At 52.1% G+C, this 21,981-nt stretch overlaps 1 protein-coding gene across 8 annotated transcripts in view; it reads left to right on the forward strand.

Annotated features, from left to right (window-relative positions):
* Nucleotides 1–21,981, forward strand: part of RAB11FIP3 (RAB11 family interacting protein 3) — a 93,052-nt gene that overhangs the window by 29,784 nt on the left and 41,287 nt on the right. For 4 of the 8 annotated variants that reach the window (XM_005496646.4, XM_074553124.1, XM_074553129.1 and 1 more), the window contains exon 3: nt 14,966–15,057. In XM_005496646.4, the coding sequence (XP_005496703.2) occupies nt 14,966–15,057 (92 nt within the window). Of the gene's footprint in view, nt 1–2,545; nt 2,569–14,552; nt 14,848–14,965; nt 15,058–21,981 lie in introns of those variants that run through there. The other 4 variants (XM_074553126.1, XM_074553125.1, XM_074553127.1 and 1 more) reach the window with 4 other exon arrangements.

Here is a 21,981-nt window from a genome sequence, read left to right on the forward strand (position 1 = left end):
CACTGAGAACAGACAGTGCATCCACGGAGGGATGGATGTGTCCAGGAGCTCAGGGAGGGCCCCAGGATGGAAATAGTCACAGCTCTTTTTTTATTATTGTTTATTTTTTAAATGCTTCAACTAAAAGCCTGTTGGATTTGGGGAGATGGAAAATCCAGCTCAAGAGCCAACACCCAAACCTGGAAACTCTAAGAGAGTTCCTGTTTGCAAGGAGGGAGACCTGGGAGACGCCTGGCAGTGCCAGCCTTGGAGGAGCTGGGTTACAAATCCACTGTGCCAAGGGAAAGACACTCGAGGGGCTGAGTAAGAGGAGCAGGAGGAGCACCTTCAGCTCCCCAGAGGCACTTCCTGGCTGGAGGGAAAAGCCTGGAGCTGGGAAGCTGGAGCAGGCAGGGCAGGATGCTGAGGAGCAAATCCAGGGCTGGGGGTCAAGCTGTGGCTCTGCCTGAGTGGGAGCACCACACTGTTCCCAACTGGAACTGCAGAGCCTTTGTGGGGCTGCAGCTCTCCAATCCTCATCCCAAGAGCATCCCTGGGAGGACCTCAGGGGACATTTCCAAGGTTTCTGCTCTGTGATCTTGGAGCATCCCTGGGAGGATCTCAGGGGCATTTCCAGAATTGCTGCTCTCCTATCCTGGAGCATCCCTGGGAGGAATCTCAGGGGACATTTTCAAGGTTTCTTCTCTCCAATCTTGGGAGCATCCATGGGAGGATCTCAGAGGGCATTCCCAGGGTTTCTGCTCTCCTATCCTGGAGCATCCCTGGGAGGATCTCAGGGGACATTCCCAGAGTTTCTGCTCTCTGATCCTGCAGCATCCCTGGGAGGATCTATGGGGTGTTCCCAGGGTTTCTGCTTCCCAAACCTTGGGAGGATCTCAGGGGCGTTTCCAGGGTTTTTGCTCTCCAGTCCCCATCCCAGGAGCATCCCTGGGAAGATCTCAGGGGGTGTTCCCAGGGTTTCTGCTCTGTGATCCTGTGATCCTGGGAGGATCTCAGAGGGCATTTCCAGAATTTCTGCTCTCCAATCTTGGAGTATCCATGGGAGGATCTCAGGGGACATTTCCAAGGTTTCTTCTCTCCAATCTTGGGAGCATCCATGGGAGGATCTCAGAGGTGTTCCCAGAATTTCTGCTCTCCTATCCTGGAGCATCCCTGGAAGGATCTCAGAGGGCATTTCCAGAATTTCTGCTCTCCAATCTTGGAGTATCCCTGGGAGGATCTCAGAGGGCATTTCCAGGGTTTCTGCTCTCCTATCCTGGAGCATCCCTGGGAGGATCTCAGGGGACATTTCCAGAGTTTCTGCTCTGTGATCTTGGAGCATTCCTGGGAGGATCTCAGAGGGCATTTCCAGAATTTCTGCTCTCTGATCCTGGAGCATCCCTGGGAGGATCTATGGGGTGTTCCCAGGGTTTCTGTTCTCTGATCCTGGAGCATCCCTGGGAGTATCTCGGGGGGTGTTCCCTGCTCCCCAAACCTTGGGAAGATCCCTGGGAGGATCTCAGAGAGCATTCCCAGGGTTTCTGCAGCCCTGTCCAGAAAGGTTGGTGAGCTCCTGGCAGCTGAGTGTCAGCTGGGAATTTTCTGAGAGGAAAGGCCACATGCAGCCCTTCTCTGAATGAAGGATGTGAGTGTTGTACCTTGTGGGAAAAACAGCAAAGGTAAGAAGAGACAGAACCCAATCCATCAATTTTTAGGCATTTTTCAAATAACACACAGATGAAACTGAAAGAAAATCCCCCTGATTTAATTAGAAGCCCTGAGCTTCTCACCTTTACTATTGTTCCCACAACACCTTAAGGGCTTAGAGCCAGGAGGGAGCTGCACATCAGCTCCCAAGCCCAGATCCACAGAGCTGTCCCACGTGCAGGCTGTGTGCCACATTCCCTGCTGGCACTGCCCTGGCTGTGCCCTGGCTGTGACAGTGCTCAGATGTCACCTCAGAGCCCAGCGTGCCCAGAAGCCACTCAGAGGCACTGCAGGCAGCACGTGGTGGCACAGGCTGGCTGCCCTGGTGACCTGGATCCTGCTGGCTCCTGGGGGCATTCCAGGGTGTGGCATACCCAGTAAGGTAACCCCTGTTTGCTTTCTGTGCAGGTTTTCCCCCCCTCTGTAGGATCTGCATTGCAGATGGGTTTTGCTACGCAAAAGGAAAGCTTTCCTTGCCCAGGGATAATTGCAGAAGCCCAAGCTTGCATTCCTCTCCACTCCCCATCCTGCAGTTATTTCTGTCTGTGGGCATCCTCAGCACCCTCTGCCCCTCCTGGCTGCTGCAGGTGCAGTGGGTTTGCAACAGGGGGTGGCCAGGCCCAGGTGGATATTGCAGCTTTTGCTTGTGGGGAGGAAAGCCTTGCCCAGGGCTCAGCAGATGGAAGCAGAGCCCGTGTGCCCGTTTGACTCAACTCAGGGAGTAGCTGGCACCGCTCTGAGCACTTCCTACGTTCCCCTGGGATCTGCTGATCCCTGGATTCGTGCAGCACTGCTGCAGTGGAGACCTCCCTGCTGCTCCTGCTGCTCCTAACCCTGGCTGAAGCAGCATCCACAGGGACACAGCTCCTTGGATGGCTGAAGGTAGGACAGATGCCTCTTTGTGTACAGCTGGCGTGCAGGGAACGGGGGGTGCTGTGAATGGGAAATCAAGATTGATTCATGAGCGAGAATAAAACCCAAATTGCTCTCATTATGTCTTCTGCTGTTTTATTTTTGCCTTTGCATCTTGCTGTGCTCTGGCAGATCCATATGGATGTGCTATACATACTGCTGGTGGGGATAAGGACTTTAGGAAGATGAGTGTTAATTCTGTCCCTGAAAGGAGTGGAGATTTAAATGGCTCTTTAAAATTTATATGGATACTTGAAAAAAATATAATCCCTGTGCTGTTCTTGGGAGCTGGGGATTGTGCTCATCTCTGTGGTGCAGGAGGAGGATTGTAGCACCAGGATTGTGCTGGTCAGGTTTGGGGTCCATGTGCTTGTCTGTGCCCCCTTCTGCCAGGGACAGGAGCAGCCAAGGCTTTCTTGAAATTAATTTGGATTTTTTTCCCTTGAAATAGTGGTGCTTAGAGGGTTATATTGGAAACCACTGGGCCTGCCCATAAAAATGTGTGAGGGCTTCACTGGGGTTCTTTAGCCCAGGGAAAAGGAGGCTCAGGGGGATCTTCTGGCTCTGCACAGCTCCTGACAGGAGGGTGGACACGAGTGGGGGTCAGGCTGTGCTCCCTGAACAGGGACAGGAGGAGAGGGAACGGCCTCAGGCTGTGCCAGGGGAGGGTCAGGCTGGACATCAGGAGGAAATTCCTCATGGAAAGGATGGCCAGGCCTTGGCAGGGGCTGTAATCCCCATCCCTAGAGGTGTCCAGGGAAAGCCTGGATGTGGCACTCGGTACTCTGAGCTGGTGACAAGCTGGGCACAGATTGGACCTGATGATCTCAGAGGTCTTTCCAGACTCAGTAATTCTGGGGTTCTGTTAAGTCTGTGTGCTCGCAGGGAATGGGGAATTAGGAGCGTTTGGGATGGAGCTGAGCTGCTTTGGGGTGCTCTGTGGTCACAAGGACCTGGGTCTGTCTCCATCCCTCTCCTGGCAGGAAGGCTGAGTGTGCCCAGGGCACAGAGACCGATGCTCTGTGGAGATGCAAACACAAGAGAACCAAGCAGGGATGGACCCAACCCAGCTGGAGGCTGTTCCAGGGCAGGACACAGCTACAGCCCCAGGGCAGGGACACAGAGCTGGGTGCTCCTTTCCTCCAGCCCCAGTGTCCCTGGAGAAGAAAAATCCCTTTTCTGCTCCTAGGAGCACCCAAATGCTCCTGTGTATGTGAAGAACTTTCTCTCCAGCTGTGCAGCCCCCAGGATCAGCAGATCCTGGCTGCAGCCCTCCTCCCCATGGCAGGGGGAGCAGGGAGGCTTGGATGAGCAGGGGGCATTTTCTGTTTCCCCTGGAAGCTGGAGCAATGGCTGGGAGAGGAACCACAATCACACTGTTCCCAAGCTCTTTTAAATCACTATTTCTGCTGTAATATAGACATAAAATCATTTAAGTTGGAAAACTCCTTCAGAAGGATTGAATCCAGCCATTAATGGATTTGATCTTATAACAATAGAGCAGGGCAAGGACTCGGGTGTTGGTGGGGGGGCACTTCTGGCTCAGCAGAGCAGTTTCTGCACTTGCATTTCTCTTTTGATTTCCATAAACACTTGTTTGTAGTGAATTCATCAGTGTGGCAGCTGGGTGAAGGGTGACAGGGGGAGGCTGCTGGGTGCTCCATGGCTCAGAGGGAGCTGTGCTTCCCCAAAGCAGCCTGGCACATGACATACTGCATTGACCTACTTTTGGGAGAGGAGCACAAGTGTTGGAGAGCTGTGTCTGTAGGCAGTTCTGGGATGAGAGCAGCAAGGAATGGCTCAAACACGCTGCTGGAAAATGCTGTGAAGGGTCTGGGGGCCAGGAATGGGAGATTGGCATGGGAAGGTCTTGGTTTGAAAAGCCAGGTGTCTGCTGAGGAAGGCAGGAGCCTCCCTTGAAGTGGAAAAGGTAAATCTCCTCCCTCTAAATTATTGTAATTTTGAAATAGACTCTCAGGGAAAGATATGGGAATAGGAATATCAGTTCTTTATTAGGGAAGGAAATAAAAATAAAATAAAGATGTAATAATACAAAACAATGCTGACAGAGTGAGACCATGCCCTGTCCCCTGTGTGCCAGGGGGTGTCCCAGCCCCATCCATGGGGGCTCAGCCCTCCTGCAGTGCCAGCTGTGGCTCTGCTGCAGCAGGGATCCTGCACAAGGGGGGAGTTTTCCTCTGCAGCTCCAGGGCTGCTGCAGATGGGCCTGGGCTCCCTCTGGCCATGCAGGGCAGCAGAAAGCTGCTCCTCTGGCAATGCAGGGGGCAAAGGCTGCTGTGCTGTGCCAGGCTCAGATTGGATCCAGGTAGGAATACTTGGCTCCTCCCCTGGGCACAGCATCTCCCCATGGGATGCTGGAATGGGATCAGCCCTGCAGGGACACTCAGTGGCCATGGACAGCAGAGATCTCCTGGAGGGAGGGTTGGCTGTGGGAGAGATAAAGAAAAAACTGCCCATGGACAGCAGAGAATTGCCCCAGCTCTGACAGATTAAACAGAATACACACCCCCAGCCACATCTTCCAACTTAAGAATCTCTGCCCCTCTGAGAATTCCCTCTTTAGGAATCTCTTCCCTTTCATGAATTCCTGCTTTGGAGCATATGCCTGAGAAATCTGGCTGTGTCAGGTCACTATTGTGGAGTGTAACAGGTCTGAAATACACCCTGAGTCCAGGGGAGTTCTGGTTCTAAGCTGGGGTTAAAGCTGGGATCAAATCCCCAAAGAATCACTGTTGGTTCAGCATTCCTTGGGAGGGAAGAGCATTCCTGTGCAGCCAGATCTCCTGGAAATCAAAGCTAATTCTAGACTGGAGAGACTTCCATGTGTCCTGAAGTGAAGGAAACCTGTGGTGGCTTTTTGACCCACAGACCACAACCCAACCTGATAAAGACAAATCTGATGCCCAAAAAAAAAAGCAAATTTTACTGGGAAAGGAGGATAAAAGCCACTGCAGGGACTACCTGCTTTCCCAGGATGATGAAAATAGGGAGCAGTGCTTTATTGGAGCTTTGGAGCAGTTCTTAGTGTGAAAAACACGACACTTTCCTGTGAAAATGTAAAAAGTTTAATGAAGGACAATAGGAGACCACGACTATGTAGCAGAGGTTATTATGGCATTCAGCCAAGAGCACCCTGTTATCTTTGGGAATATCCCTTTTAATTAAAATACATTTTAATTACATCAGCTCTTTGCATATTCATAGACCCTTATGCATAGTAAACTTTTCCCCAAACTAGTTTACACGTTCCAAGAGCTGTTTAGCACATCTCCTCCTTGGATCCACCTTTTTAGAGCATGGGTATTCATTGGCTGTGGTTTTACTCGTTTTTTATCAGCTCCAGTTTTTGGGACTTGGTGCACACTGTATTCAGACAGTGAGTGCTGATGGTTGGCAGATCTGTACAGGTGTCCTCATCCTGTGTTCATTGGGTGTTATCCCACCCAAACAGGCATTTTAACACAAGCACACTTCTATCAGCTATTTCACTAAGCTTAATTAATGACAGAAATACAAACTATATCTTTATAACAAAGTTACTTTAACATTACACATATAAAATCCATTTAAATATTTGCAAAAAGCCAGTATAATAATATGTATCTATAACATTAGCATGCTCTACTCTGGAGATGATGACTAAAGAGAAAAGAGAGGCAGGTTCTGTTAAATCACATTTCTCCTCTTCCATCTCCTGCCTGTGTTTCTCCAGTGCAGGATTCCCTTTCTGGGCTGTGCTGTTTTCCTCCACATCTGGAGCTGGGAATGCATTTGGGAGCTGGGATGGGCTGGGCAGGGCTGGGCTGGGCTGGGCTGGTGGCTCCACGTGGGTGTGAGAGGTGGTTTCTGTCCTGCCTGTTCTGCTGTCTCAGGTTTGGATGTTAGGCCAGAGTGAGGGGTTGTCAGTGCTTGGATCAGCCCAGGAAGGTGGGGAATGTGTCCTTCTCCTGAGCAGGAGCACCAGGTGAGACCTGACTGACAAATACTAATGCCTGCACGTTGATAGAAGTGCTGTAGGTATTGAAAGTGTTCCCTTTGATCCTTGTGGCTCTGGAGGGATCGTCAGTGCTTGGATCAGCCCTGGAAGGTGGGGAATGTGTCCTTCTCCTGAGCAGGAGCACCTGGACAGGGCTCAGGAGATCCCTGGCCCACCTTAGAGTTAGGAAAGCAGCCCTGCAGAGCTCTCAGCTGTTTCTCCTGAGGAATCCAGTCCATCCAGAGTTATTAACAAAGGGATAATTACTCACCCAGCACTTCTGCTCCTCCCTGCCTGGCTCTGTCACAGCCTGGGGGCTGGGACTGCACTGGGTGACCTGGCACCCCTGATGTGAAAAACACCAATCATTGGTTTTAAAATATTAAAAGTTTATTAGTAATAAAATGGTTATAAAAGTAGTAATATAATCAGAGTAATAAAAATTTGGACAATTAGGATTTAGGACAATATGAGACAATAAAAACAAAGAGTCACTGACAGTCCAGGTACCTTTTCTGGGCAAAATAAGCCTGAAAAAGGACCCACGTGAACGGGTTCTTATCAGGACACAGAGGGCAAGTCTGAGATCAGAGGCTTTATAAATAACTTCATAAATAATTTTCATTGGTGATTTTGCAGCTCTGTTGTTGAGGTTGGAGCCTAGGCTGGAGCAGGGGGTGTCTGTAGTGCCTGCCCAGGCTCACAGCTCTCCTGTCCATCTCATCTTTTCCAGAGGCACCTGGGTGGTTCTGATCCAAACCCCTCCCCAGGGCTCAGTGACAGCTTTGGAGAGGTTTGCCATTAATTGTGTTCAGTGTTTGGTGTGGCTAGTGGAGGGCAGAAATGGCAAGTGAGACCTGACTGACAAATACTAATGCCTGCACGTTGATGGAAGTGCTGTAGGTATTGAAAGTGATTCCTTTGATCCTTGTGGTCTAAACCACTCAGGCATTTGTCTGAAAATGAAATTCAGCCATGCTTGGAGGTAAGAACATTGTGAGCATTTCCTGGGCCTGGGGTTGGAAGCTCTGAGCTGGGGAGGATTGAACTGGGTTTAATTCTTATCCTCATTTCTCCATGTGGGAGCTTTGAGCTAGAATGCTGAAGCCTTCAGGATGGAATGGGAGTGTCCAGTCAGTCCCAGCCTGTGGAACTGCCTGGTTTGTGCCTGTCTTATTTGGGGTGTCACCACCTTGGGTCCATTTGAGTTCCTGAGTCAGGCTTCTCTTTTTAATTTTATTTTGTTTGTGGGACACTCTTATATAAAAATAAAATATATAAAAGACTATATAAAATATAAAAGATATTTATTATATATAAATATGTATAATAATTATATATATTGTATATATATATAATTACTATTAAAATATAAAATAAAATATATAAAGATAAATATAAAAGGTAAAGATAAGATTGTCTTCTGTGAGCATCTCAAGGAGTTTCTGCTTCAGTGTTCTCAAACTGTGGAGCTTTTCCAGCCTTCATGATTCTGTGATCTCTGTCTAAAAATCCAGTTTAGTTTGCAGAAGTGTGGAGGTTTGGTAGTAGAAGGAGTGGAGCAGGTCTCTTCACCAGCAGCAAGTGCTATTTTGGAGGCTCAGTCTCTCCATCAGAAAGTGGCTCTAAGCCACTGCTGGCCTAGGCAGCACCTCCTTTTCCACACCTCCAGCAGTGAGACTTTGTTCCTGCACAAGGCTGCGGGAATCTGAGCTGGGCTTTGTGACTGGACACTCTGAAAAGGCCACTCAGATGGCTGGGAATTAAAAATGAAGCTCTGTGTTTTAACTCAACACAGATTCCTGGTGTTAAACTCAGCACCCAATTCCAGCTGTTAAACTCAGCACAAATTCCAAGTGTCAAACTCAGCACCAAATTCCAGGTGTTAAACACAACTCAGCACAAATTCCAGATCTTAAACTCAGCACCCAATTCTAAGTGTTAAACTCAGCACAGATTCCAGGTGTTAAACTGAACTCAGCACAAATTCCAGGTATTAAAACAACTCAGCACAGATTCCAGATGCCAAGGGTGGCCTCCTGCTCTGTCTCTAGAGCAGATGCTCATCAGGCCTCTGGGATGAAGGGAGGGCAGCTGGATTTGTGCTTCCTGTGTCACATTCACATTTTCTGTAAAATTCCTTCGCCCAGGATTTTTCTCCTGGGAAGCTGAGAAGCCTCAGAGAAAAAGGAAAACAAATTATTATATCGTTTGTTTTTCCTGTGCTTTGCTCATGTGGAATGTGTTTGGAGATTTTTTACCACAGGTGATTGTTTTATTGGATTCTGGTGTGAGTTGTTTTCACTCTTTGGCCAATCAGGGCCAAGCTGTGTGAAGACTCTGGAAAGAGTCACAAGTTTTCATTATAATCTTTTTAGCATTCTGTAAGTATCCTTTCTGTATTCTTTAGTATAGTATTCTTTAATATAATATAGTATCATAATATAATAAATTAGCCTTCTGAGAACATGGAGTCAGATGCATCATTCCTTCCTGCCATGGGGCACCCCACAAATACAATAAATGATGCTCAGGACATGAGGGGCTGCTGAAGAGCTTTAGCCAGGCTTGTGTAAGCAACTTCATAGTGCCCCTGCTTCCTTGGGAGCCTGGGCTGCCTTTGCTCCCTCCCCTGGGGCATTTTTGGGAAATGATAGTTTGCAGTAAGGGCTGCTGTTCCTTGGCCCATCTCTGGGGGAAGCTGAGCTGCAGGAAAGTATGGGGCAGAAAGCTGCTCTTTGCTGGGAGCATCAGGTTATAAATGTGCTCCTGGGCCACTCTGGGAAGGCAAAGGTGGGTGGGTGGGATTGGTGCTGGCTTTATCCCACAGGGATCACTCCACATGGCTGCTGGAGCACGAGACCCCGAGCTGCCTCTGGAAATGCTGGATAGTGGCTTGCCCTGTGCAGGATCCTCCTGAATTCCTGCAATCTCAAATCCTTGGCTGTGTGTCTCTTGTTTTCCAGCAGCATTCCCAGTAAGGGAGCTGGATTTATATAATTTGTTCTCCCTTAAGCCAACCAGAACTTCATCCTGTTCCTTTTTGGTGTCTGTTTTGTTCTGTGCCATTCAGGCAGGTTCCAGGCCTTATTCCCACACTGATCAGTGCAGGTCTGTGAGCTCACAAAATCCATCCTGTGGGGATCCCTCGGGGCTGGAGGCTCTGTGGCTTGCAGCAGTGTGTTCAGTGTGTTGGTAGATGACTTAAATGCTCCTGAAAGGCTCCTTTTCTAGGTCACTTCTATATGGAGCTGATAAAACTGGCTCTGTGTGACCCATGCTGTACCCACAGCCCTTCACTCAAGGTGCCTTTCCACTGCCATCCTGCCTTCTGGAAGCAGGTTTTAGAATCTATTTCAGGAGCTTTATCCCAGAACTGCTATTCCTGAGGGTTCCTGGGAGAGCCCAGGTGATTCTGGCACACCTGAGAGCTCTGAAGCTCAACAAGACATGAGAAGAGGTCTCACCCACGCCCATGGAGAGCCCATGGAGTGATTCAGGTTGGGAAAGCCCTCTGAGATCACTGAGACCAACCATTCCCCCAGCACTGCCAAGGCCACCACTGCCCTATGTCCCCAAGTGTCACCTCCACGTGGCTTTTCAATGGTGGCTTCCAGTGACAGGACAAGAGGAAACAGCCCCAAGCTGTGCCAGGGGAGGATTAGGTTGGATATTGGGAATATTCCTTCATGGAAGGGGTGGTCAGGCACTGGCACAGCTGCCAGGGCAGTGGTGGATTCACCATCCCTGGAGAGATTTAAAAGCCATGTGGATGTGGCAGTGCTGGGAGAGCAGTTGGACTTGATGACCTGAGAGGGCTTTTCCAGCCTGAGTGATTCCATGATTCTGTGGTGGTTTGGCAGTAAAACTGCCTGGAAGGTCTCTCAGAGCCTGATTTTACCCTTCAGGTTTTTGGATGTTTATGGATGTGACTGGCCTGGCAGTGGGAGTGATGGATAGAGCTGGAAGTGCAGGAGAAGGTGGTCATGGACACTCAGAGGACAAAAGGCAGTCCCTGATGCCATCCCCCAGCCCTGGGCACAAGATGGGTAGGGCAGAGGTGACCCCAAGTGTTGTGACCACATCAGGAAGGATAAAGAGAAATCAGGGCTGGGTGTAAGCAAGGAAAGGCTGCTTTGTGTGTGAGGGCAGGGAGAAGGGCATGTGAAGCAGAGCAGGGGTCAGCTGGGACTTGACTTTGATGTCCAGAGTGGAGAGCAGAGGGAATGTGAGGGTCTGGGCTCAGCCTGTGCCACAGATTGGGGCTGTTCAGTGCTGCTGCTGGTGGCCCACGGCCACCCCTGGCTCTGTTCCTGGTGTGGGGGAGCAAACCCCTCCAGCTGTCACCACGTGGCCCCCTCTGCACCTGGGGACAGTGCTCTCCACATGGGGAGTGCCACTCCACACCAAAGGTCTCTGATGTTTTTGGCTCCTGGGGTTTTTTGGCTCTTTTGGGCAGGAATTTGTGAGCCTAATGCAGGCTGTTGTGCTGGCAGACTTGCAGGCTCTCCATGGCAACTCTCCCTATACACAAAGCACCATATGGCTTTTTTTGGAGGGGGAGGGAATGAATCCAGCAGAAAATCAACCTTTGTTTGTGGTGCTGTTTGTCTTTGCTCTCTGTGACTCATGGGGAGGTGGAAACATGGAATGCTGACTCCTAAGCATGGCTTGTGCTGGCCATGCCACCACCAGGGTGCAGGTGACCTCTCAGATGGCCTTTCGTGGATTTTTACACTGGAATTTGCTGTGAAAATAAACCCATGGTACACAGAGAGCCCCTCTTTGGGCTGGGCTCTCTGCACACAGATGGAGCAACAAGGATCCTGTTCATGCCCAGCATGTTCATTCCCTGAAGGGCTGGGAAGGCTCCAGAGCTCCTGGTTTGGGCAGGAGCTGGGCAGGAGGCAGGTGATGGATGGCAGGAGCTGCCTGTGCCTGTGCTCTGCCCACGCTTCATACCCCTGATTCCAAAAGGAAGCTTTCACTTGCCTGCACATCCTCCCTTTTCAAGCCCCTCTGGAAGAAACGAGGAGAATAAATATCTTTATATGTGTCTGTAGAAGAGTAGGAAGTGTTTGTGTGTCTACTTGGAGGGGGAGGAAGAGAAATGATGAGGGAAAAAGGAGAAGGGAGCAGCCTGTGCCTTTGGGATGTGGTTCCAGGGGCTGCTGTGGGGTGCAGCAGGATCTCTGGAGATGGCCTGGGGCTGACCCCTGCCTGTGGTGGGCAGGAGAGGTGGCTGCCTGTCCCCTCTGGGTGGTGTGACACAAGTTGCCTTCCAGGAGCACTGTTTGGTTTTGGTTTTGCCCTCAGATGTGGGCAAAGGCTTCTCTTGGTGGCACCCACAAGGTGAGCAGGTCACTGTCCCCATCCCCTCCCTGCTGTCAGCCACCAGGCTCCAATCCCAGGATAGCACCAGGGATGATTAATGGGAAAACTCCTCCAGATTGTAGGCTCAGGCTCATGGGTGGGCAGAGGGACATCTGGGGAGAGGGACAATGTCATCTTCAGATTATAGAAACATTAAGGTTGGAGAAGACCTCCATGGTCATCAAGTCCAAGATCCTGCTGTGCTACCACAATAGTCAGAGCAGGAATGGTCCTGCCCTGAGCAGGGTGCAGTCAGCATCAGCATTTCCAGCTGTATCCAGGGCCCTGCTCTGAGTTTGCTGGAAGAGAGCCCAGAGCAGCACCACTGCTGCTGCCACGGTGGGACAGCAGTGGGATATTGGAGTGACCAAGAGCACCTTTCCCCCGCTGCAGCCCTGACCCTGTGGGGCACATTGTGGGGTCTGGCACTGGAAAAGCAGTTTGGGTCATTCTGGAGTGGATTCACAACCTGGGAGTCAGGCCCTGGTGAGGGGAGAGATCATTTCTTGGTGCCACATGTTCAGCTTCTCCACCCCAGGGAGCCCCTCAGGTTGGTGGCTCTAGTATCTCCTGGTGGCTCCAGTATCTCCTAGGTGCCCACCTGAGTGTGCATTTAATGGTCAGCTGAGATGGTGTTTAGGTGGGAGGTATTGCTGCAGGCCTGTGCCCTAATCAGAGATTCTCAGAATGCTTTGAGTTGGAAGAGACTAAAATAAATCTCATTCCATGGGCAGGAACACCTTCCACTGTCCCAGGCTGCTCCAAGCCCTGCCCAGCCTGGTCTTGGGCACTGCCAGGGATCCAGGGGCAGCCACAGCTGCTCTGGGCACCCTGTGCCAGGGCCTGCCCACCCTGCCAGGGAACAATTCCTAATTCCCAATATCCCATCCATCCCTGCCCTCTGGCAGTGGGAGCCATTCCGTGTCCTGTCACACCAGCCTCTTGTCCCAGGTCCCTCTCCAGCTCTCCTGGAGCCCTTTGGGCCCTGGAAGGTGTCCCTGGATCCTTCTCCTCTCCAGGCTGAGCACCCCCAGTGCCTTGACCAACCCCATATCCCTTAACCTTTTACCAGATGTATGAAATGACCACAGTGTGACTCCTTAATGAAAAATGGCCTTTCTTGACACCTGGAGAGTGGCCCAGAGTGGAAGGTCTGCCTGTGCCTCTGGAGGAGGCTGGCACTGTCCCATCGGGGCAACCTGTGTGTCCCTTTGAGGGGCTGGGGAGGGGGCTCTGAAGGGCACAGAAAGATGACCACTGTTCCTTCCCAAATCCTTGTGCATTGCCTGGGAGCATGGCCAGGTGCCTCCTCCTCCTCTCTGGGCCCGCTTCCTCGGCAGCCATGGCAGCTCCGAGGCGTGTGGGCTGTTTATTTTGGGACTGCAGCACTGCTCCCGATCCGGTGCCTCCCGCCCGGGATCTAGGCCGTGTGCCGGATCGGCCATTAGCTGCTGCCTGAGGGAGCACGGGGAATTCTCGCTCCTTTCCTCGCTGCGAGGGCCGGGAGCAGCGCTGTGGAGGGGGCTGTGGGCTGGGAGAGGAATTCATGGGGAGGCTGCAAAGCTCCTGGTTTTGTGTGGCCACAGGAGGAGCAGAATTGGTGTGGGGGTTCTCTCGCTGCAAAACTACTGTGTTTGTGTGGAGGCTCTCTCGCTGCAAAGCTCCTGGTTTTGTGTGGAGGCTCCTGATGCATGTGGCCATGGGAGGAGCAGAATTCATGTGGAGGTTCTCTCTGAAAGCTCCTGGTGTTTGTGTGGATGCTCCTGATGCATGTGGCCACAGGAGGAGCAGAATTCGTGTGAAGGCTCAGAATTCATGTGGAGGCTCTCTTTCTGCAAAGCTCCTGTTTTTGTGGGGATGCTCCTGATGTGTGTGGCCATGGGAGGAGCAGAATTCATGTGGAGGCTCTCTCGCTGCAAAGCTCCTGTTTTTGTGGGGATGCTCCTGATGTGTGTGGCCATGGGAGGAGCAGAATTCATGTGGAGGCTCTCTTGGTGCAAAGTTCCTATTTTTGTGTGGAGGCTCTCTCGCTGCAAAGCTCCTGTTTGTGTGGAGGCTCCTGATGCATGTGGCCACGGGAGGAGCAGAATTCATGTGGAGGCTCTCTCACTGCAAAGCTCCTGGTTTTGTGCTCCTGATGCATGTGGCCACGGGAGGAGCTGAATTCATGTGGAGGCTCTCTTCACAGGAATTCATGTGGAGGCTGCAAAGCTCCTGGCCGGGAGCAATGCTGCAGACGGGCCTGTGGGCTGGGAGGAGGAATTCATGGGGAGGCTGTCTCGCTGCAAAGCTCCTGGTTTTGTGTGGAGGCTCCTGCTGCGTGTGGCCACGGGAGGAGCAGAATTCATGTGCAGGCTCTCTCTCTGAAATCTCCCGTGTTTGTGTGGAGGCTCTCTCTCTGCAAAGCTCCTGGTTTTGTGTGGAGTCTCTCTCTCTGCAAAGCTCCTGTGTTTGTGTGGAGGCTCCTGCTGCGTGTGGCCACGGGAGGAGCAGGATTCATGTGGAGGCTCTCTCGCTGAAATCTCCTGTTTTTTGCGGTCGCTCCTGCTGCGGGCGGCCGCGGGAGGAGCAGGCGCCGCACCGCGGAGCTGCCGCCTGCCTTCCCCGCCGTTCCCATGGCACTTGGCTGTCACACACACACATCCCAGGCATTCCCTGCCCACAGCGGGATTAAAGCCTTCTGGGAGAGGAATGAGAGGATGCAGGGAACGGAGATAGGGAAAGGAATAGAGGGGTAGGGATGAAGCCAGGAGCCGGCCCCATTGGAGCAGCAAGGGCCGTGTAGGATCTGAGGCAGGGAGAAGTGCAGCCATTGCCCTCAGCCTTGTGCAGGTGGCATGCCTGGGAGCACAGGCCCTTCCTGAGGGCTGGAGCCGCCGGTCCGTGCACACAGAAGCTCCTGTCCCACCGCTGTCACACCTCCCAAACCCACCCTGGGCGTGAGAGTGCGGATTTCCCTCTGGGTGATTGCAGCTGTGTGTTTTTTCCCCCCTGCAGACCCTGACAGCCAGCTGTATGATATGGGATATACCCCCGAGGAGGAAGCCCCGGCCTGCCCCGATGAGTTTGATGATTTCGTCACGTTTGAGGCAAGTATGAGCTCTGTTTGTTCCCATAAGTGTTGGCTGCACGTGGAGTGGGATTTGGGCATGGAGGCTGTGCCTGGGACAGGGTAGTGTGCTGTGACAGGGCTCGGGGATGCTGAACATGTGAACACAAATCTGGGTGATGGGCCCAGAGAAGCTGCACCAAGCATTTGGTGCTGTTTAAGTTAAAATTGGTGTTGATGAAAGAGCAGAGCATGGTGCTCTGGGTGGAAAGGGAGCTCCTTTCTGCTGCTCTTGGATTTGTCTTCCTGCTGGAGTTTCTGAGGTTCTAAAACCTGAGCTTGGCTTTGAGATGTACCAGCCAGGATCCTGCCTGAGAGGCACAGCAGAACAGTGGGATGCTCACATTTGGTGCTGTTTGGCCAGTAAAAGGCAGAGCCAAGGACAAAAATCTCCATTTTCTCTCTGTTCTTGGGCTTGATGAAGGCTGTTTCTCTGATTTGGGTTATTTTCCTCTAGTTAAATTCTCCATGCCTTGGTTCCCTCTTGCATTCCTTACCACAGGAGCACGTTGCAGCAGCGATCCTGCTGTTCCCAGCTGGAAAGGACAGACCTCTTGTCTGTGCCTGGGGGCTTTGGGCTTGGCTTGGAAGGCTTCACCCATTCCTGCTCTGTGCCTTCCAGCCTGGAGCAGGAGGTGCTGCAGGAGCCTTGGGAGCAAAGGGATGGCTGGGTCCCTGTCCCACGTGGGGACTGAATCACTCCCCTCTGCTTTTTCTTTTCCAAACTTGCCTCTTCAGGGGTGTGACACCTGTGTCATGGTAGCCTGGATGTTTTTGGGGTTGTCCTGTGCAGGACCAGGAGCTGGGCTCTGATCCTTGTGGGCCCCTTTCCTCTCAGGATATTTTATGATTGTTTGTGATTTTTATCACACTATTTGTTGCTGGTAATGAGACTCCTGACCTACTTTGTATTTGCATGCAAATATATTTATTTATATTTGTATTTTTGCTTGGTGTAGTCTGTAGTACATAATTTTGGACTTGTGATTTCTGATAGCTTGGGTGTTGAGCAGCTGGTCCTAAAATCATGGAATGATTTGGGTTGAAGGGACCTTAAAGATCATCCAGTGCCACCCCTCGCTATGGGCAGGGACACTTTACACTGTCCCAGGCTGCTCCAAGCCCTGTCCAGCCTGGCCTTGGGCACTGCCAGGGATCCAGGGGCAGCCACAGCTTCTCCAAGCAAGGCTGAATACTGGTTTATTTTTCTTTTTTGAATGGTAGTTCCAAGCCCCAGGAACAGCTGAGGAGAGAAGTGGGACAGGAGGGCAGCCAGGGAGATGGATTTCCATGGTTTTTAGGTGGTGCAGGGTCACAAATGTGCATTTTAATGCTGGACTGAGCAGTGTGGAGGCTGCGACAGGAAAAGGCTTTCACTTTTTGCTCCTCAGACCTGTATCAAGGGACCATCTTGCCTGAATTTCCAAGCAGGGATGTTTTCCAAGGGCTAATTTCACATAGATGAGCTCTGTCAGCACTGGGAGCTATTCTGGGCAGCAATACCAACAGGCAGGTGTGTGCCCCACTGGGATGAAATACTTCTGCTGCTGGGCCAGCCTTTCCTTGTAAAGACAAGGTGACCCAAAGGAAAAAGGTGATGAGTCCTGAAATCTCCTTTTCCAAAAGATCTGAGTGGATTTTTCTACTGAATTCACATCTAAGGGACAGCTCTACGTTTAACATGCCGGGGAAGAATTATCCTTGTTGTCTTGGATACGTGATTTGAAATCATTTCCAGCCTGCCAGGATTTTGTAGAGGTTCAGCAAATGAGAACATGCTCAAGAAATACCACTGAGCCTTGGGAGTGTAAAAATAAACTGGAGTCTTGGGGAGAGGGGGTTTTGTTCTCTTCTGCCTGAGCTGTGAGCTCCCAACGTGCCTTTTATCCCACATGTCCTGCAGTGCTGTGCTTGGAAAGCTGGAGCTGGCCCAGGGAGGGAGAAGCTGTGGCACAAAGCATCCTGCTGGGAGCAGCAAAGGTGTGTTCCTTGTGGGAGCACTGGGAAAAGAGCTGGAGAGGGCTCCAGCATTCCCTTCTTCCTTAGGGGCAGCAGGGAATCAGCCAGGCAGAGAACAGAATAAAGAGCTGTTCCCAATACCTGTAGTCCCTCTTGCTTGGATTCTCCAGAAGAGATGAAGGGGGGAAAAATCACCTTTCAAAGTGAAACCATCACTTTTCTCAGAGTGAAATTCTCACTGCAGCAAGCAGCAGTTTGGGCTCTGGGGTATCCCTGTGTCAGCCCTGGGAAGGTGCTGCACTGGGACACTCAGCTAAACACACCCCAAAACACACCTGGGACACCTCAGGCACTGCCTGAGCCCCTCTGGCTGTGGCAGGGCCGTGGGGGGAAGTGGCACAGCTGGGATTTCTCCTCCCCTGTCACATCAGAGCTGAAGGAATTGCTGCATTTGTGGTTATTGAGTGGAGCACTGGCTGTGGTCCCTCTGAAACAGCCCAGAATCCCAGTGGCTGGAGTGCTCAGCCCTTCCAAGGGCTGGGGTCTGACAGGAGCTTTTCTCCTTAGTGTTTGCTCAAACAAGTGCAAACAAGTGCTTTAAGCAGTCTCCAGGAAAATGTCTTCTCTTTGTTAATGAGGTTACTCTGCTTGATGAGTCATGTCCTCTTCTGGTGACTGTCACCAGGAGAGCTCAGCATCCATGGAAAGCCCTGAGAGCCCAGAGCTGGGGACTCTGACCCCGTGTTTGCTCTCCAGAGAGAGCCACCACCACCTGCTTCCTGCAGGAGAAGGCTTTGGAAGGGGACAAGGTGTGAACTCAGGAATTTGTAATGTTGGACACTGCCCCAGCTCAGCCACTGGTGTGGCTCTGGCTGTGCCATGGATCTCCTGGCTCCTGTTCCACCATTCCAGGAGTGGCTCTGGATGTGCCATGGATCCTATGGCTCCTGTGGCACCACTCCAGGAGTGGCTCTGGCTGTGCCATGGATCTCCTGGCTCCTGTTCCACCATTCCAGGAGTGGCTCTGGATGTGCCATGGATCTCCTGGCTGCTCTTGTACCATTCCAGAAGTGGCTCTGGCTGTGCCATGGATCTCCTGGATCCTGTGGCACCATTCCAGGAGTGGCTCTGGCTGTGCCATGGATCTCCTGGATCCTGTGGCACCATTCCAGGAGTGGCTCTGGATGTGCCATGGATCTCCTGGCTCCTGTGGCATCACTCCAGGAGTGGCTCTGGCTGTGCCATGGAACTCCTGGCTCCTCTTGCACCATTCCAAGAGTGGCTCTGGATGTGCCATGGATCTCCTGGCTGCTCTTGCACCATTCCAGGAGTGTCCAGCAGACAGGGCTGTCTGTTAAGGTGCTTCCAGAGAGGGTTTCTGCTCCCATGGCTCCACTGAGACAGCAGCTCCTGCAGCCACGTGGCTTCTCGTGCCTGCAGCTGCGCTTGCAGGGGGCTCATCCCAATCCCTGCAGCTCTTCTGTGACACATCCAAGAGGAACCTCATCCCTGGGCAGTCAGCTGGAGCAGGGAGAGCATCCCCTGCCTGAGATCACCTCCCAGTGTGTTCCTCCTGCCTCAGGTGGAAGTGTGGTGGTGAGAAACCACCAAAAACTAATGACAGCCTTCCTGCTTTGTCCAAGGCACATGTAAGGGAGCTTGGAGCTTTTCCATCTGGACACCTGAGCCCTGTTTTCCCCCAGGCTGGGCTGGCACAGCTTGGCTGTTGACTGCCTGGAAGGTGGGAGTTCTGCTTGCCTCTCCCTTGAGAGCTCCTGTGGTGTTCATGACTCAGTGCTGAGGCACGGGACTCGTTTGGAATGCTCTGGGGCACATGGAGGGGAATTTGGGGTTCGTTTTCTTGGGATCATGGAATCATTTAGGCTGGAAAGGAACTCCAAGCTCAAGCACCACAGGGATACCCACTGTACATTGCCCTAGGGTGATGGCTCTGCCTCTCTGCTGTGCTCCTGGGCCAGTGCAGTGTCCGGTTTTCAGCTGTTTGGATGGCCTGGAAAGGCCCGGGGTGGCCTTGGGGCAGCCCGCATATCAAAGGAACAGAAGAGGCTTCAGTTCTTTTCTCGGTCTCGGTGTTTATCAATTGTTTATCTAAAAGATTTTCTCTCGGCCCGACAGAGCTCTGCTCAGCAGCCAGCCATGAGCACACTGTCTGCCCTCCGGACAGTCACCTATCTTTATACCCAAAGTTACGTGTACAATATTTATCATTTTTCCCCAATACCTTTCACCCTTATTGCCTGGTGCACTTTTAGTAATGACCAATCCCAAAGTGCCACCATCACCACAGAAGATGGAGGAGAAGAAGAAGAAGAAGAAGGACAGGACACGCCCCAATTCCTCCATCTTACTTCTCTAAACCCCCCTGTACAGAAATCCTAAACCCTGTGTCTCACCCTCTAACTAACTAATCCCTTCACCATTCACCCCGGTGAAACCCTCCTGTCCTCATACAGGTGTCGTCTCCTGTGTGGGATCAAAGTCCAGCCACCAGACACTTCTGGAACATTCCAGGACTCCCGAGCCCCCCAAGGGTGGTCTCAGTGACTTGGCACCTCAGTTCTGAGGTGCTGAGATCCCACAGTGCAGAGTGGGAAGGATGACTGCAGGAAAAGGAAAATGTGGCATGAAAATGCTGGGATTGGGCTGGGCTGGGCATGGAGCTGTATAACCTCAGGTGGGCTGGAGGAGAGGCACAGCCAGTGCCCTGTAAAGGCTGCCTGGGCACACCATAAATACCCCAAACGGGGATTTTTAGCCCTGGCACTGGTGGTTTGGGCCAGCAGGGTCAGAGGAAGGCCCTGGCTGAGCTCTGCAGGAGGGGCAGCGTCACTCCTGCGGCTGCAGTGCCTTGTGCAGGACTGTTGCCATCTGCTGGGCAGCTGCCGTGGCTCCCGCTGGAAGCAGCCAGGCAAACACGTTCTGCACAGCCACCAGGGGGGAATTCGGCTTTCCCTGGAAGCTGCACCGGCCCAGGCACGGCCCCTCTGGCTGTTTGTACAGCAGGGAGTTGTACAGCAGGGAAGGAGCGGATCTGGGGAGGAAAATGGAACTTGGGCACGTCCCAAGTTTTGTGTATTTTGGGAGTAGGAGCTACTCCTGGCTCTCCCAGCCTGCTTTCCTGCCTACAGGTGCAGCTGGAGAACTCCAGCTCAGAATATTCTGTGACATTCTGTGCAACACTGAGCAGCAGCTTCAGGGCCAACACTTCACCTCTGTGAAACTTTAACTCCCTTAAAGCCAGGATTGTTTTCCATGTTGAGCAATTGAACTTAAGGCTTCTTTGAGGGCAAAAATCCACATTGCTGTGTTTCTCCAGCTGCTCAGAGCTTCTGCAAAGGGGACCAGGGACTTGCAGGGCCTCAGTTGTGTGTTGTAACACAGAAGCTGTTGTGGGAGCACGTGGGGACCTGCTCCCAGAGGCATCACTGTCATTCCTGGTGCCTTGTGTCATTCCTTGTGTCCCTGGAGCCCATGTGGGGTGGCTGTAGGATGTCACAGTTGAGATGGTCACAATACAAAGCCACACTCCATTTTCAGAAGGCTTCAAACCTGTCTTTATTTTAGCATGCATGCTTTTTATACATTCTTACACAACTCCTAAGTTTACACTTTACTCTTTGGTCAGGAAAGACAAAGTGCTCAGTGGAATAGACAGTTACAGATTTCTCTTATTTATCCTTCTTTCTTTCTTGGTTTATGTCAAAGACCTTGGTAGAAAATTCTTCCAGGGGCAAACATGGATCCTCTTCTCAAGCTTCTCTCTGGCTCACAGGAGTCACTGTGAAACCTCTTCCACAGGAGGAGGCTGCTGCAGGCTCCTTGTGCCCCCTCCTAGGAGCCCTGTGGACCTTCTGAGCACTCCTTTCCTAGTGCAGAATTCCCAGGAAGATACTTTCCTTCCTGAAGGCAGAGGTTTCCTTCCTGAATGCCTGGTGAGCACAGAGCCTTTGGGAGGGCGCTGCTTTGCAATCTGTGACATTTTAAGTGAGGTTTTTTCCTCCTCTTCCTCTCCACACCACTGTTGGCACAGGGTTCATGTCTGGCAGGAGCCAGCCAGGATGAAAAGATGGAGTTGAGCTTTGGGAGCTCCTCTGAGCTGTGCAAGGGGCTCAAAGCCCCAGCACAGGCCTGGGTTCAGTTGTTCCCTGGCTGTCCTAACCCAGGAGTGAAGGGCTCCTGGTTGGAATGTGGACTTGGTGGTGAGAGCTCAGGTTTTCTGTACCAGAGCCATTCCCACCTTCTGGAATGGCCTCATAGGCCTCTGCTCACAGGGCTGACCCAAACCCACCATGAATGAAATGGTCACAAACCCCTGTCCAGGGGCTGGCTGCTGGAATTGGTGAGCATTTTGTCCTGAGCAGCTGGTAGGCTTAAAATTTTGCAGATGGTTGGAACTGCAGGGCTGTGGAATGTGACAGATGCAGTTCATGCCCGCTCATCTGTCCCTGGGGAAGAACATGGAGCCTTGAGCAGTGTCCCTGTTGTCCCCAAAGCCTTTCTGCAGTGAGAGACAAAGGGCCATGAGCCCTGTGGACAGCAAGTGAGCAGTCCCATATTATCCCTGTATTCACAGAACCCCACAATGGTTTGGGTTGGAAAGAGCCTTAAGGCACATCCAGTGCCACCCCTGCCATGGCAGAGACACCTCCCACTGTCCCAGGCTGCTCCCAGCCCTGCCCAGCCTGGCCTTGGGCACTGCCAGGGATCCAGGGTGGGCACCCTGTGCCAGGGCCTGCCCACCCTCCCAGGGAACAATTCCCAATTCCCAATATCCCATCCATCCCTGCCCTCTGGCACTGGGAGCCATTCCCTGTGTCCTGTCCCTCCATCCCTTGTCCCCAGTCCCTCTGCAGCTCTCCTGGAGCCCCTTCAGGCCCTGGCAGGGGCTCTGAGGTATCCCTGGAGCTTCTCCTCTCCAGGTGAG

Source organism: Zonotrichia albicollis, chromosome 16 (assembly GCF_047830755.1).
Source record: "Zonotrichia albicollis isolate bZonAlb1 chromosome 16, bZonAlb1.hap1, whole genome shotgun sequence".
NCBI classification, from domain to species: domain Eukaryota; kingdom Metazoa; phylum Chordata; class Aves; order Passeriformes; family Passerellidae; genus Zonotrichia; species Zonotrichia albicollis.